Genomic DNA, 16,600 nt, shown 5'->3' on the forward strand with positions numbered 1-16,600 from the left:
CAGTTTTTTGGGGGGTGTTCGTGGTCACTTGCAAGGTGGATACAGGGATGGGGAAGAGAGACATGCCATCAGTCCTCACTAAGGTCCCTGATTCCTCATCTACATCCACATTCAGGATCCCCTGCCATTGTCATCTGATCCAGCACTACACAATGACAGTGCAGAGGGGTACATCACAACAGCACCACAAGCTAAAAGCAGATGCTGCCAGGTGCAGTGACAAATGATAGATGCTGGTGTAAACACGCCCTTTATAGTTTCCACAGGCTGCTGCTGCCAGAAGCTTGCTTACATCAGAGTGCTGCATAGATTGGTCCACTCTGTATTCCTTGCCTATGGCTGGTGGTGGGAGGATGTATATAGGACAGGTCTTGCATCTAGGACTATTACGTGGATATGAGGCATGAGCTAAGTATTTGGGAGAAGGGGTTGTGTGGTGTTACTGATGACAGAGATAAGGTCACAGGAACAGTAAAACTGTGATACCTATCACTGACACTATTGCGTATGAGTGTGCCATAGCAATCATTGTATAGATTTAAGTGTCAGGAAGTCGTTTCTCAAAGTATTTGTATGGAGTGTAGGTATGTATGATGTGACATGTGTATGATAAATAGTTTAGACAAGAAGAGAATAGAAGCTTTTGAGATGTGGTGCTACAGAAGAATGTTGGAGGTTAGATGGGTAGATCATGTAACTAATGAGGAGGTACTGAATAGAACTGGGGAGAAGAGGAATTAGTGGCCCCACTTGACAAGTAGAAAGGACTGGTTGGTAGGACATGTTCTGAGGCATCAAGGGATCACCAATTTAGTAGTGGAGGGCAGTTTGGAGGGTAAAAACCACAGAGGAAGACCAAGAGATGAATACACTGAGCAGATTCAGAAGAATGCATGGTGCAGTAGTTACTTGGAAATGAAGAAACTTGCAAAGGATAGAGTAGCATGGAGAGCTGCATCAAACCAGTCTCTTGACTGCAGACCACAACAACAACACTACATTCTTCAAATTTCATCTTCGCCAAGGCTTAAAACTGGATTCCACATTACTGTGAATTTCTGGAACCTGCACAAAGATGGGTGCTGTTATCAAGCATACACCAAGAAATCACAAAGAAAATTAGTTCAGTTTTATCTACATCATTATCACATAGCAATACAGCAAAGGCAACTGCTAATTATTATGAATGCTGAAGGAGTTGCAAATACAAGTGAGTAGTAACTGTAAAAACTATGTCACAGAAACTATCAATGGAAACTGAAATTCAATTTATCTGTTTACTATTGTGCCATCAGCCGAGGATATGTGCTCACCATATTGTAGATATGCTGTCTGCTACAGCTGCAGCAGAGGGGTACACTCCCCCAGCCATCTGGCATGCTATGAATTTGGTAAATCTCAATATTTAAAAAAATAAAAAAATTGCAGTGTGCCTAAAATTTTGACACTGTTTTTTTTTTTTTTTTCAGTATATTCTTCCTGTTCAAAAAATTTTATGGCAGGTTTTGACATATCAGATTGGACAGTTCCCTTGTGAGATGTTTGGAACACTAGTCTGTCATATTTAGCACTGAGCCATGGAGCCACTTCAAGTTACCTAAAACTAAATGTCCCCATGAACCATGGACCTTGATGTTGGTGGGAAGGCTTGTGTGCCTCAGCAATACAGATGGCCGTACCGTAGGTGCAACCACAACGGAGGGGTATCTGTTGAGAGGCCAGACAAATGTGTGGTTCATGAAGAGGGGCAGCAGCCTTTTCAGTAGTTGCAGGGGCAACGGTCTGGGTGATTGACTGATCTGGCCTTGTAACACTAACCAAAACGGCCTTGCTGTGCTGGTACTGCAAATGGCTGAAAGCATGGGGAAACTACAGCCATAATTATTCCCGAGGGCATGCAGCTTTACTGTATGGTTGAATGATGATGGCGTCTTCTTGGGTAAAATATTCCAGAGGTAAAATAGTCCCCCATTTGGATCTCTGGTTGGGGACTACTCAAGAGAATGTCATTATCAGGAGAAAGAAAACTGGTGTTCTACAGATCGGAGCATGGAATGTCAGATCCCTTAATCGGGCAGGTAGGATAGAAAATTTAAAAAGGGAAATGGATAGGTTAAAATTAGATATAGTGGGAATTAGTGAAGTTCGGTGGCAGGAGGAACAAGACTTTTGGTCAGGTGAATACAGGGTTATAAATACAAAATCAAATAAAAAAATAGGAGTGCGGGTAAGCTACTACAAAGAGCATAGTGAACGTATTATTGTGGCCAAGATAGACACGAAGCCCATGTCTACTACAGTAGTACAAGTTTATATGCCAACTAGCTCTGCAGATGATGCAGAAATTGAAGAAATGTATGATGAGATGAAATAAATTATTCAGGTAGTGAAGGGAGACGAAAATTTAATAGTCATGGGTGACTAGAATTCGAGTGTAGGAAAAGGGAGAGAAGAAAACATAGTAGGTGAATATGGATTGGGACTAAGAAATGAAAGAGGAAGCCATCTGGTAGAATTTTGCACAGAGCATAACTTAATCATAGCTAACACTTGATTCAAGAATCATAAAAGAAGGTTGTATACATGGAAGAATCCTGGAGATACTAAAAGGTATCAGATAGATTATATAATGGTAAGACAGAGATTTAGGAACCAGGTTTAAATTGTAACACATTTCCAGGGGCAGGTGTGGACTCTGACCACAATCTTTAGGTTATGAACTGTAAATTAAAACTGAAGAAACTGCAAAAAGGTGGGAATTTAAGGAGATGGGACCTGGATAAACTGACTAAACCAGAGGTTGTACGGAATTTCAGGGAGAGCAAAAGGGAACAATTGACAGGAATGGGGCAAAGAAATACAGTAGAAGAAGAATGGGTAGCTCTGAGGGATGAAGTAGTGAAGGCAGCAGAGGATCAAGTAGGTAAAAAGACGAGGGCTAGTAGAAATCCTTGGGTAACAGAAGAAATACTGAATTTAATTGATGAAAGGAGAAAATATAAAAATGCAGTAAATGAAGCAGGCAAAAAGGAATACAAACGTCTCAAAAATGAGATCGATATGAAGTGCAAAATGGCTAAGCAGGGATGGATAGAGGACAAATGTAAGGATGTAGAGGCTTATCTCAGTAGGGGTAAGATAGATACTGCCTACAGGAAAATTAAAGTGACCTTTGGAGAAAAGAGAACCACTTGTATGAATATCAAGAGCTCAGATGGAAACCCAGTTCTAATCAAAGAAGGGAAAGCAGAAAGGTGGAAGGAGTATATAGAAGGGCGATGTACTTGAGGACAATATTATGGAAATGGAAGAGGATGTAGATGAAGATGAAATGGGAGATACGATACTGCGTGAAGAGTTTGACAGAGCACTGAAAGACCTGAGTCGAAACAAGGCCCCAGGAGTAGACAACATTAGAACTACTGACGGCCTTGGGAGAACCAGTCCTGACAAAACTCTACCATCTGGTGAGCAAGATGAATGAGACAGGCCAAATACCCTCAGACTTCAAGAAGAATATAATAATTCCAATCCTAAAGAATGCAGGTGTTGACAGATGTGAAAATTACCGAACTATCAGTTTAATAAGTCACAGCTGCAAAATACTAACACGAATTCTTTACAGACGAATGGAGAAATTGGTAGAAGCCGACCTCGGGGAAGATCAGTTTGGATTCCGCAAAAATGTTGGAACACGTGAGGCAATAAAGACCCTAAGACTTATCTTAGAAAATAGATTAAGGAAAGGCAAACCTACATTTCTAGCATTTGTAGACTTAGAGAAAGCTTTTGACAATGTTGACTGGAATACTCTCATTCAAATTCTAAAGATGGCAGGGGTAAAATACAGGGAGCGAAAGGCTATTTACAATCTGTACAGAAAGCAGATGGCAGTTATAAGAACTGAGGGGCATGAAAGGGAAGCAGCAGTTGGGAAGGGAGTGAGACAGGGTTATAGTCTGTCCCTGATGTTATTCAATCTGTATATTGAGCAAGCAGTAAAGGAAACAAAACAAAAATTCGGAGTAGGTATTAAAATCCAGGGAGAAGAAATAAAAACTTTGAGGTTTGCCGATGACATTGTAATTCTGTCAGAGACAGCAAAGGACTTGGAAGAGCAGTTGAATGGAATGGACAGTGTCTTGAAAGGAGGGTATAAGATGAACATCAACAAAAGCAAAACAAGGATAATGGAATGTAGTCGAATTAAGTCGGGTGATGCTGAGGGAATTAGATTAGGAAATGAGACACTTAAAAGTAGTAAAGGAGTTTTGCTATTTGGGGAGCAAAATAACTGATGATGGTCAAAGTAGAGAGGATATAAAATGTAGACTGGCAATGGCAAGGAAAGCGTTTCTGAAGAAGAGAAATTTGTTAACATCAAGTATAGATTTAAGTGTCAGGAAGTCGTTTCTGAAAGTATTTGTATGGAGTGTATGTAGTGTATGGAAGTGAAACATGGACGATAAATAGTTTGGACAAGAAGAGAATAGAAGATTTTGAAATGTGGTGCTACAGAAGAATGCTGAAGATTGGATGGGTAGATCACATAACTAATGAGGAGGTATTGAACAGAATTGGGGAGAAGAGGAGTTTGTGGCACAACTTGACAAGAAGAAGGGACCGGTTGGTAGGATATGTTCTGAGGCATCACGGGATCACAAATTTAGCATTGGAGGGCAGCGTGGAGTGTGAAAATCGTAGAGGGAGACCAAGAGATGAATACACTAAGCAGATTCAGAAGGATGTAGGTTGCAGTAAGTACTGGGAGATGAAGAAGCTTGCACAGGATAGAGTAGCATGGAGAGCTGCATCAAACCACTCTCAGGACTGAAGACAACAACAACAACAAATGTAAGGAATAATGCACAAATAGTCCTTCAATATAAAGTTACCTAAGTTATTTTAAAAACTGAGCAGTCAATGTACCAAAACTCTAATGATGGAAACTCCAGGTAGGAATATCAACAATGTAGGTAAAGTAAGATTGTTACTTACCATAAAGACTTGTTAAGTTGCAAACAGGCACAATTAAAAGGCACCTACATAAACCTTTCAGCCACAGCTTTCATGAGCAAAAGATAAACACACATCATTCATACACACAATCAAGGGCTCCTCATGGGCACATGACTGCCAGCTCCACAGCTCAGGCCAGACTGCAACTATCATGAGGGGGATGGGTGCGAGCAGCTATCTGGATGGTGAAGGGAAGGGGAAGGGATAGTAACACTTTCTGTCACGGTGTACAGGAACTAGGGACTAGAATGCCAACAGGTGCAGCATCAGGATCTTGTGGGGTGGAGATGTGGGTAAAAAAAAGAGCAAAAGAGGAGAGGGGTGCAGAAAGATGTATGGGTGCATTGGTAGAGGGTAGCAAACAAAGAGGGTGACAGACAAGAATGGGGAGAAGGAGACAGGACAGAAAGGGGGTGGAAACTGTTGGGTGAAGGGTGTGGGGACAGTATGTTACCATAGGTTGAGGCCAGGATAATTACGGAAGTAGAGAATGTGTTTTGAGGATAGTTCCCATGTGCACAGTTCAGAAAAGCTGGTGGTGGAGGGGAGGACCCAGATGGCTCAGGTAGTGAAGCAAGCATGTTGTGCCACATGACGGTCTACCAAAACTCTGAATGACAATTTCTCTGTTATTCATGAGAAAGGAAGCTTCTCGTCAAAAATATGGCATAAGCTGAATAACATTTTTACACTAACAGTAAAAGCTGATGAAGGAAATACCACTGTCATTATGTACAAATGGGAATGCACCAGAAAAACTCTATAAAATTTTTCTCTGCTAATACATTCATCAAAAAAAGTTTTGCATCACCCAAGTTCCCAGAACTCCTGAAGATAGACATTGACTAGGGATATTGTATTACAGACACAGTCCCTTTCACTGTTCATAGATGTCACTAAACCAGCCCAATGACGTAAACAACCATGCATGAGCAGTGCCTATTAGATGGAGAGGGTCTGACAGCTGATCAGTTCCAGTCATTCCCCCAAGAAGTAGGTACACGGCTCGCGTTGTCTGTAGTTCATCCATACCTAGACGGTCAATACTGTGGTTCGATCGTGTTCACATTGTTACTTTGTGCCAGGAAGGGCTCTCAACAATGGAATTGTCCATGCGTATTGGAGTGAACCAAAGCGATGTGGTTCAGACATGGAGGAGATAGAGAGAGAAAGCAACTGTTGATGACATGCCTTGCTCAGGCTGCCCAAGGGCTACTACTGCAGTGGATGACCGCTACCTATGGATTATGGCTTGAAGGAACCCTAACAGCAATGCCACCATGTTGAATAGTGCTTTTTGTGCAGCCACAGGACATTTTGATATGGCTCAAACTGTGCACAATAGGCTGCATGATGCACAACTTCACTCCCGACATCCATGGCAAGATCCATCTTTGCAAACACGACACCATGCAGCGCAGTACAGATGGGCCCTACAACATGCCGAATGGACCGCTCAGGATTGGCATCACGTTCTCTTCACTGATGAGTATCGCATATGCCTTCAACCAGACAATTGTCGGAGACATGTTTGGAGGCCTTAGACACACTGTCCAGCGAGTGCAGCAAGGTGGAGGTACCCTGCTGTTTTGGGGTGACGTTATGTGGGGCCGACGTATGCTGCTGGTGGTTGTGGAAGGTGCTGTAATGACTGTATGCTGCATGACTACCATCCTCCAACCAATAGTGCAACCATACTGACAGCATATTGGTGAGGCATTTGTCTTCATGGACGATAATTCGCACCCCCATCGTGCACATCTTGTGAATGACTTCAGGAGAAATAACAAAAAAATGAGACACTATTCAGATACTTACACTTAACACACAAGGTTTTTCTTCATATTTCAGCACAAATGAGGTTATTACCACACAGTTTGCTTTCAGTTGTTTAGAAAGTAATGAGAGTTGATGGTTGGTATCTCAGTGTGAACATATATTCAGTTACTGTGGTATATATATGGAAGAAAAGTGCTTGAAAAAGCTGATCGAATTAGTGTGGGATCAATAAAACTAAAACTAAAAGCTTTAATGGAGGTATAATTTTAAAACCTTTTGTCTTTAGTAAATGATAGTTTACCTGCCACTGGCCCTCTAGCTGGGCCTGTGAGCTCTTCACATCCTGTGTATCCTCTGTATGTACTGCAGCGTATCGAACTGCAATAGGAACTGCTCTCATGAGATTTGACAAGCTTACTGTGATTAGAGACACTCGACCAGTAGACAATGTCGCAAGTGAAGCTCCTAAAAGTATCATTTTCTTGTAATATCGCGATAAACCCAATATTGTTATAGGACTACTGTTATAAAAAATACAATAGTTACTTTATTTTGAAATAAATTATGATAAAAATTATTTGTTTTAACATTAAATGTGTAACAAACCTAGTCTCTTATTTGGGTCTTTAAGTGGGCTAACATAATTCCCTTCTGGTGTCACATCTCCTAATTTATTTAGTAGGTTCTCACGAGGTATTCTGTATCTAATGAACTGCACAAAACCATTATCCACCCCATTCAGTCCAATTTTCTCTCCCACGTCACCAACAAGAACACCAGCAAATGGCTGAAGGGTTTCTGGATCCCTAATGGGAACTATAAATGCATGTAAACCATGGTCTGTTTTATCTGGTGTTATAAGCCTTGCATATACTAATCCATGGGTACAGCCTTTTCCTGCAAAGAAAAGTTTATTTATATGGTTAAATTTATTTCCAGGGTTTTACTCACATCACAAATTTTTAATGTAACAAAAATATAGTGCTCTATGTTATTTGTAAAACTGTTTTTGTGTTGAACCTTCTTTTACAAATAAGCTTGCAGTATTAAGTGAAACTCATTAACACCGTATGTGAGAGGAAACAGCACCTGCGTATCATGTATATGAACCAAAATAAGTGGAGTGGGCTGAAAGTAAAGCTAGTACCATAACAAAAGCCACAAGAAATTAAGAAAGTTTTTTATAAATAAAGTATCTGCATATTTTTTTTATAAACTAGTCCTTATTCTATACACTAATACCACACTTACTTCAGTTGCCACAACGTTCATAACCCTCTGGAAGGCAAGGTTCCAGGACCTATCCTATGTACCCACCCAGCACATCCTGTTTCAGCCCCTCAAGGCATATACTGTCTTATGAGGATTCCTATTATTTACTACGTCAATGAGTTGGTGAAGGAAGCAGTTAAAGAAAAGAAGAAAGAATGGTAAGAATGAAACAGAGACAAAAAGGAAACTGCGAAGAACACAAAAAGAAATGTGAGAAAGAGGTAGCAGAAAAAGAGAGGAAAAGTTGGGAGGAATTGACACAAGAGTTGGAAAACAATGATAATGGAAGTAAAAAGATGCGGGTTCGAGTTGCAAGAATTGCAAGGAATTAATGCACTTACACAAAACCAGTGAAAGGGCAGAATGGAGAGCTAATAACACAGAGGAGATGAGGAAAACATAGAAAATAGTGACAAAAAGAGATAGAAGTATGGCGGGGGGGAGGGGGGGGGGGGGGGACCTAGACCTGGCAAAAGAGAAAGACACTGGAAAAATGTTCCTATTGGAGCAAAATGAAAGCTAAATATGTCCCACTTTATTAAAAGACTCTGACTGAAGAGTGGGTACCAGCTGACTCGTTCTACATTCCTCAGTGTCCTTAAAAGTTTTCACCAAAATATTGACATGCAACATATTCATGCTCTTTTTAATATGCAACTCACCACTCAGTCCTACAAGCTCTCTAACTGTAACTCGCTCACACTCACTAGTCCATAACTGTAAGTCTCTCATTCCCATCCACTCCCTACTATCCATTCTCACTCTCTCATCTGACCCAACTCATTGTCATTATCTTTTAGGGTCTCTCCAACTGTCACTGTTCTGTGTCTCACAGCTACAGTCACCTTCCTTCTGTCCTACTACTAGTGTCTCCTCTCACTGTCACGGTCTCCCTCTTGTTCTCTCTTTCTGCTACTATCTCATTCCTTCCTTCCCACTGCTGCCATCTTCTCATGGCCACTAACTCACTTCTTTGTTGCCACTACCACAGACTGTCTCTCTCTCATTATCACTGGCTCTCATCCAGTTCCACTTTCTCCTTCTCATTATTCCTCTCCCACTGGCTCTGTCTCCTTTACTCTTTTCCTCTCACTGTCTACTATCTTCCAGTGGCACAGTGTCCCTCTCTTTCTTTCAATCTGTCACTGTCTCCTTCACTCTTTCTATTCCACTATCACTGTCTACTAATGAGTGTCTCAAAAGAAAGTTTACATTTGATGTGTCAAAATAAAATAGAGGCTATATTCTATCAACTAAAACTTTATGTATATTGAAATGTACAGTTTATGAATTTACATCACAAAATAATGTCATTTAAATGCAGTCAAGCATGTCTACAGCACTTACTTAAACAATGAACAAAATTTTGTATGATGGGTCGGCATGTAGGTACTGGTATGGCTGCCACTTCGCTACAGATATTTTTGTCCAATTGTTCCAGAGTAGTTGTATTATTGACATACTCTTTAGATTTGACCTATCCTCATAATAAAAAATCCATGGGTCTCAAATGAGGATTGCATGGGGCCAATTTATGTCACTCCTGGGGATCAATTTGCCAGGGAAAATTTCTTGAACTTGCAGTATACACACATTGGATATCTGTGCTGTGGCTCAATCTTGCTGAAACCATGTCCTTTGGCTATAACTAGAAAATTTATGCAATTCAAGTATCAAAAACTCATTTAACATTGTCACATAATGTTCTGCACACATTGTACCTTCACAACCTCTCTCGTTCTCGAAAAAGCAGGGGCCAGTTAATTCTCGAGTCAACAACACAACCTGTACAATAACTTTTGGTGAAGGAAGGGGTTTCTCATGTTTCTGTTAAGGATTTGCTGCACGCCAGTTGCAGCAATTTTGTGGATGGACGTGACTGTTCAGGTGAAAATGAGCCTCGCCAGAAAAGAATATGCTCAATGACAGGCACTCAGTCACATTATTAATGAACTACAGCCATTGTCTGACATCCTGAGGCTTTAATTCTTGCACCAATTGGATCTTGTAAGGGTGCAGTTTAAGGTCTTTTTGCAGAATTCGGTATACTGATGATCTATGCACATTTAAAGAACTTGCATGCTTAGGAATGGAGAGGTTAGGATTGTCATGAACAGACCGACTTACACTCTCCACAAATTCCCCCTTCTTGATGATCTTTCTCACCCAGATTTTGGTATGGCCAGTGTTTAACTGGTCTCCTCAAACAATGTGATCCATTTCCAGAAAAGGGGAAGACTTTGAGCACCATTTGTAAGGGGCATTCAGATGAAACTCGGTCACTAATGTAAAATAACGGTAATGATTTTATTAACTCAAAACTTTAGTTATACACAGTACACATATTCAAAGATAGTCGCCTAAACTGTTGGCACATTTATCCCATTGCAACACTAGCTGGTCAATTCCATCCTTGAAGAAGCTAGTAGGCTGCTGTCGGATCCAGGCCTGGACCCAGCCACACACTTCATCATCTATTGTGAATCGATGTCCGTGAATAGCTTGTTTTTGAGCTCCAAACACATGAAAGTCATACGGTGAAAGTTCGAGACCATACGGTGAACGTTTCAGCATTCCCCACTGAAAGTGTTACTATGTCATCCTCAATGCATTGGCCACGTGTGGGCAGGCATTGTAATGCAGGAGGATAATGCCAATGGACAACATGCTTCGGCGTTTCGACTTGATGGCCCATCTAATGTTCTGTAAAGTGGCTTGATAATGCTGGACATGAAAATGAATCACTCCTCATTGTTCCTGCTTACTCGCCTGCATGTTCGGTAGTGGACGATAACTTGTGAGACCACCTTCTCTTCAGCATGAAACCACACTGGAGCTATGCAACATCAAATGGCACACACGCATCAGTCTCTCTACCAATAGATGGTGCCACCATACCTGCAATTATGTGGTGCCACCATACCTGCAATTATGTGGTGCCACCTTACATGTAAGGCAAAGGTAGACACACTGACCTGGTTTCATTTGAATGAACCTCAAAATTTACTGTATGGAATACATAATCACTGTAGAATTCCCTCCACACTACAGCTGCCAAATCACCATTTTTGTAAAATTCTCACACACAGAATGTGTGGTCTGCTCCCAAGAAGTACTCCATATTGACTGAATTCCTAAAGGCCAAGCAAGTGATGAACGTACTCCCCACTCCCCTCCAAATTGTTAGGCATGTGCAAATAGCTCTTCAAATATAAATTTTCTTTTCATACGTCCTGTACCTTCCAGTATTTATTACTTCTCCATCTCTTTCGAGCTTGCACTGTTTCATTCTCTCTCAGCACAAAAAACTATGAGTATACATGCCAATATTTTTGTGAAAAGCTTTAAAGGTGCTGATGAAAGTAGAGTGAGGCACCTCGTACCCACTTTTTAGCCAGACTGTTTTAATAATGAGGAGCATATTCGCCTTTTTTGTTCTCCGATATGATCATTTTTCTGCTAGTTCTCTTCTTTTCCCTGCCACAGCAGGGCATGTCACTCATATCACAAGAACTTGATGCAGTTCAAACAATGCACACCAGATTTTACGGGCACAAAATATTTGCTTGTGTTTCAGTACTACAATGTGGAGCACCCAGAACCCTTCTGATGATAATGGAGACACTTTACATCATATTTATCTGTGCTAATCACTTCATAAACTACATTTTCGCCTCATGCTGCATTTTACTTGTGTAGCTTACATGCAAAAATAAGGTAACTTTAAACTTCTGTACCTCGGAAAGTGATAAAACATTTCTAGAAAATTTTTGAAGTTGTTCAAGAATAGAATTTTAGGAATATTTCATAAAAACTACAGCCATTTGCTATGCATAACTACCTTGGGATATGTGTCTGAGGTTTGGTTCACCGTTGACAGCGAAAAAATGGTGAAAAACACTTTTCTTGGGGTTTTCTCAGGAACCATCCATGAATTTATGCAAATGCCTCATTCATGAATTCATTCATTCATTCACAAGTATGTCTCTCAGTTTAATTAAATCATCAGTTTAACATGGGTATATCTGTCATCAATCAATATTTTTAGTTTTTATGTGCATATTGTATGTGTATTGGCAGGGTAATTTTTAACCTCTGTATCTGGGAAGGGATAAAGATACTAAAATAAATAAATAAATGTATAAAAATAAAAAAAAATCAAGATTGTCTGAAATCAGGATCTTAGGAATGTGTCATACAAATTTCAGCCACTTGCTGTGCATAGCCATGTTGAAATATTCGACTAGGTTTTGGTCTGCTAGTGATAGTGAAAATATAGCAAAAAACACTTTTCTGGGATTTTATGAGGAACCACCCATGAACAAATGGTGCCTCCCTAAGTCCCATCGAGCCCACCACAGACCACATCAAATGCAAAAAGGACCAACAGATCTGCTTCATTTGAATAAGCAGGAGGAAGTGCATAATATTCATACTTTGACCCTATACTGTATGATAGTGACACTAAGATGATTCTTCTGTTGGGCATACAAACGGTCAGTAGTCCAATGGCTATCCTGAACGCTTGACCCTACCTTTTTGTCACCAACAGAACCCAAGGTATGGGCACTGGAAAATCCCATGTTTAATAGCAGTGTTTTGGAACATGTTGGTAAGAATGTTGTCACACATATACTGATATTACAGTGTTAGAAGTGGAAACAGCAGTTAGAAGAATGAACACAAGAAAGGCAGCTTGGATAGATGAAATAAGTGAGAAGATGATAAAGGCAGCTGGACCTACTGAACTACAATGGTTATACAGATGGCTAAGCTGCATAAGGACACAGAAATGCTTCTCAAGAATGGGGAAGGGCAACAATAATTCCAGTATTGAAAAAGGGAGACAGAAAGGTATGTGATAACTATAGTGTGATGACACTTGTATCTCATATAGTAAAAATAATGAAAAGGTTCTGGAAAGAAGATTGCGGGGAAAAAGTAGAAAGTCCACTAGAAGAGTAGCAGCACAGCTTTTGAAATGCTAAATCAACATTGGACCCAATGTTTAGTATGAGACAGTTGATGGAGTGTCATTGGGAGTACGGGAAAGACCCAGTGATGATGTTTACTGACTTAGTAAACACATATGATAGTGTCCCCAGAAAAAAAGGTATGAGAAACGTAGGAGAGAAAGGGGTTTGAAAAACAAACAATTGAAATTCATTAGGCAATTATGACACAAGCTTCAGCTGTGTCCACACTCAAGTTCGAAGCACTGTTTGATTTAGGAATGTTACAGGCCTGAGACAAGAACATGTGGTATCCTCATTATTATTTTTAATGGTGATTGATGAAATTGTGAAAGAAGGAAAAGACCCTTACGGAGGAAGGCAGATGAAATTATTGCTTTCCACAATCAGTATTGTGTTGTGGGGGACTAACAGTAAGGACTTACAAGAAAGATTGGGATAATGAAATGAAAAAAAAAAATAAAAATAAAATTGAGAAATTTGGTATGAAATTCAGTGCGGAGGAAAGTAAGGCTAAGGTGGTCAGGAGAGGCAGAGAAGGGAAAGGAAAAATTGATATTAAAGGGCAGGAAATTAAAATGATGGACAACTTCAAATATTTAGAAAGTGACATAATTCTTGCATTCTATTCAAGGCTGGAGGTAGAAATTCACAAAATCGTGCAACAGAGCAATGCATTTTACCAGTGTGTGAGGGGCTCAGTTTGGAGAAGGGAGATGCAAATGAAGCGTAACAAAGTGCTGTACAGCACATACTTTATTACACAGAGACTAAGATACAGATGGGAGACACAGTCAGTGATAAGAAGAAAGGAGGGTAGAATCCAAGATAATGAAATGAAATTCCTAAGAATTGAAGAGAGACAGAGTGAGGAACGAAGAAATTAGGAAGCAAACTGGAATTAACCAGGTGAATGACAGAACTGTGAGGAGTACACTGAAATGTTTTGGACATGTAAAGAGAATAGGAGAAGGAAGAACATGAAAAGGAATGATACAGGTGAAGTTTGAGGGCAAGGGCAAGAGGGAGACCCCGAGCAAGATGAATTGACTCAGTTAAGACCGTTAAAAGAAGAAGGAATCTGAACTGTAACAAAATAGTTACAGAAGAAAAATGGTGGAAAGACAGGGCAAAATGCACAAGTACCGTAAATGTTCCAAACCAGCCCAATGCTGGGATAAATGGAGACAAAGGTGACGATGAACAGCTCCACTGTAGCTTTGGCACAGCCATAGATTTCAGGGCGTGACCACTGACTAGTTGTGTTTCTCTGAATGTCTGGAAATATTACCTTCTGTGAACTAGAGAGATGAGAATTGCCCTCGCAAAATGTCCTGTGATCCTGCAGTCCTACTGCCCTCAATCTCTACTAGATGCTGTCACACACACACTTCCATCCTTGCTCTTGTCCCCATAGCCCTTACTTCACTCATTCTACACTGACAACCTCTTGCCTGCAGTCGCCTCTTGCTACACTCGTTCTCTTCTTCTGTGCCACTAACAGCCAAAACAATACAATCATGCAGCTGTATGTCTTAGTGTGTGTGTGTGTGTGTGTGTGTGTGTGTGTGTGTGTGTGTGTGTGTGTCCTGTAATGACTGCCTTTGAAGGCATTAGTAACGTATTCAGTACATGAAGTATAAATAAATACGCACATCAAAGAAAGTTTTGCATCATCCTGGTTCCCAGAACTCCTCACGACAGACATTGACTGTGGATATTGTATCACAGACACAGTCCCTTTCACTGTTCAGAGGTGACACTGAACCCACCCAAAGATGTAAACAACCATGCATGAGCAGCGCCTATTACATGGAGGGGCTCCGGTGGCCGATCAGTTCCAGTCATTCCACCAGGAAGGAGGTACACAGCTCATGTTGTCTATAGTTAAACCATGCCTAGATGGTCAATACCATAGTTTAATTGCATCCGCATTGTTACTTTGTGCCAGGAAGGGCTCTCAACACAGGAAGTGTCCAGGCATCTCGGCATGAACCAAAGCGTTGTTGTTTGGACATGGAGGACATAAGGAGAGATAGGAACTGTCGATGACATGCCTCGATCAGGCCGCCCAAAGGCTACTACCGCAGTGTATGGCCACTACCTACTGATTATGGCTTGGAGGAACCCTGACAGCAATGCCACCATGTTGAATAATGCTTTCCGTGTAGCCACAGGACGTCATGTTATGACTCAAACTGTGTGCAATAGACTGCATGATGCGCAACTTCACTCCCGACGTCCATAGCGAGGTCCATCTTTGCAACCAAGACACTATGTAGCATGGTACTGATGGGCCCAACAACATGCCGAATGGACCGCTCATGACTGACATCATGTTCTCTTCGCCGATGAGCATCACATATGTTTTCAACCAGACAATTGTCGGAGACATGTTTGGAGGTAACCCGGTCAGGCTGAATGCCTTAGACACACTGTCAAGTGACAGCAGCAAGGTGGACGTTCCCTGCTGTTTTGGGGTAGCATTATGTGGGGCTGACATATGCCGCTGGTGGACATGGAAGGCACCATAATGGCTGTAAGATATGTGAATGCCATTCGCTGACCGACAGTGCAACCATATCGGCAGCATATTGGCGAGGCATTCGTCTTCATGGATCACAATTCGTGCCCCCATTGTGTACATCTTGTGAATGACTTTCTTAAGGATAATGACAAAAGCATGTTCTCCAGTCATGATTCCTATCGAACATGCCTGGGATGGATTGGAAAGGGCTGGTAATGGAGAACGTTACCTACCAATCACTCTGAGGGTTTTATGCCAAATTCCCTTTGAGGAGTGGGTAAATCTGGACCAACAGTGCCTTGAACTTGTGAATGGTATGCCATGATGAATACAGGCATGCATCAATGCAAGAGGACATGCTACTGGGTATTAGAGGTACAGGTCTGTACAGCAATCTGGACCACAATCTCTGAAGGTCTTGCTGTATGGTGGTACAACTTGCAATGTGTGGTTTTCATGAACAATAAAAAGAGCAAAAATGATGTTTATGTTGATCTCTATTCCAATTTTCTGTACAGGTTCCAGAACTCTAGGAACCGAGGTGATGCAAAACTTTTTTCGCTTCTTACCTTGAGATGCATTAATGCTTCCATAGTATGGGAACTTTGGGAGAAGAGACTGATCACGATTGCATCTCAATTGCAGCATCTGCTTAAGTACTGAATTCCCAGAAGTGAACTATACAGTGTATAGAGTGAATAATTCTTGAATGTGACATACAAATTCCCACTGAATCCAGATATACTACATTGTATTTAAAAAATAAATAAATAGATAAATAAAAGGAGAAAAAAGAAGCAGAGTGTTATTGGTACTTGCTTACATGGGGGTTGATGTTCACACATGATGGTCAGTAACAGCCTGAAAAGCTTGTAAGGGTATTGCAGGGTAGGTTGTGCTGGGAAACAATTCTTAAGAAAAACTTTGGTATGTCACATTGGTGCCAATTTAATTAGCACTGAAGCTGGCCAATCAGGTTGTTGCACCGGTTTGAGGAAACCAAGCAAAGAACACATGGGGCAACTCCATC

At 40.9% G+C, this 16,600-nt stretch overlaps 1 protein-coding gene across 4 annotated transcripts in view; it reads right to left on the bottom strand.

The window, feature by feature from the left end:
* Nucleotides 1-16,600, bottom strand: part of LOC124612946 (peroxisomal acyl-coenzyme A oxidase 3-like) — a 317,564-nt gene that overhangs the window by 146,173 nt on the left and 154,791 nt on the right. For all 4 annotated transcript variants that reach the window (XM_047141456.1, XM_047141459.1, XM_047141455.1 and 1 more), the window contains 2 exons: nt 7,405-7,695; nt 7,100-7,263 (listed from right to left, as the gene is read on the bottom strand). In XM_047141456.1, coding sequence (XP_046997412.1) covers nt 7,100-7,263; nt 7,405-7,695 — 455 coding nt within the window. The remainder of the gene's footprint in view (nt 1-7,099; nt 7,264-7,404; nt 7,696-16,600) is intronic.

This window comes from Schistocerca americana, chromosome 4, assembly GCF_021461395.2.
Source record: "Schistocerca americana isolate TAMUIC-IGC-003095 chromosome 4, iqSchAmer2.1, whole genome shotgun sequence".
In the NCBI taxonomy this organism is placed as follows: domain Eukaryota; kingdom Metazoa; phylum Arthropoda; class Insecta; order Orthoptera; family Acrididae; genus Schistocerca; species Schistocerca americana.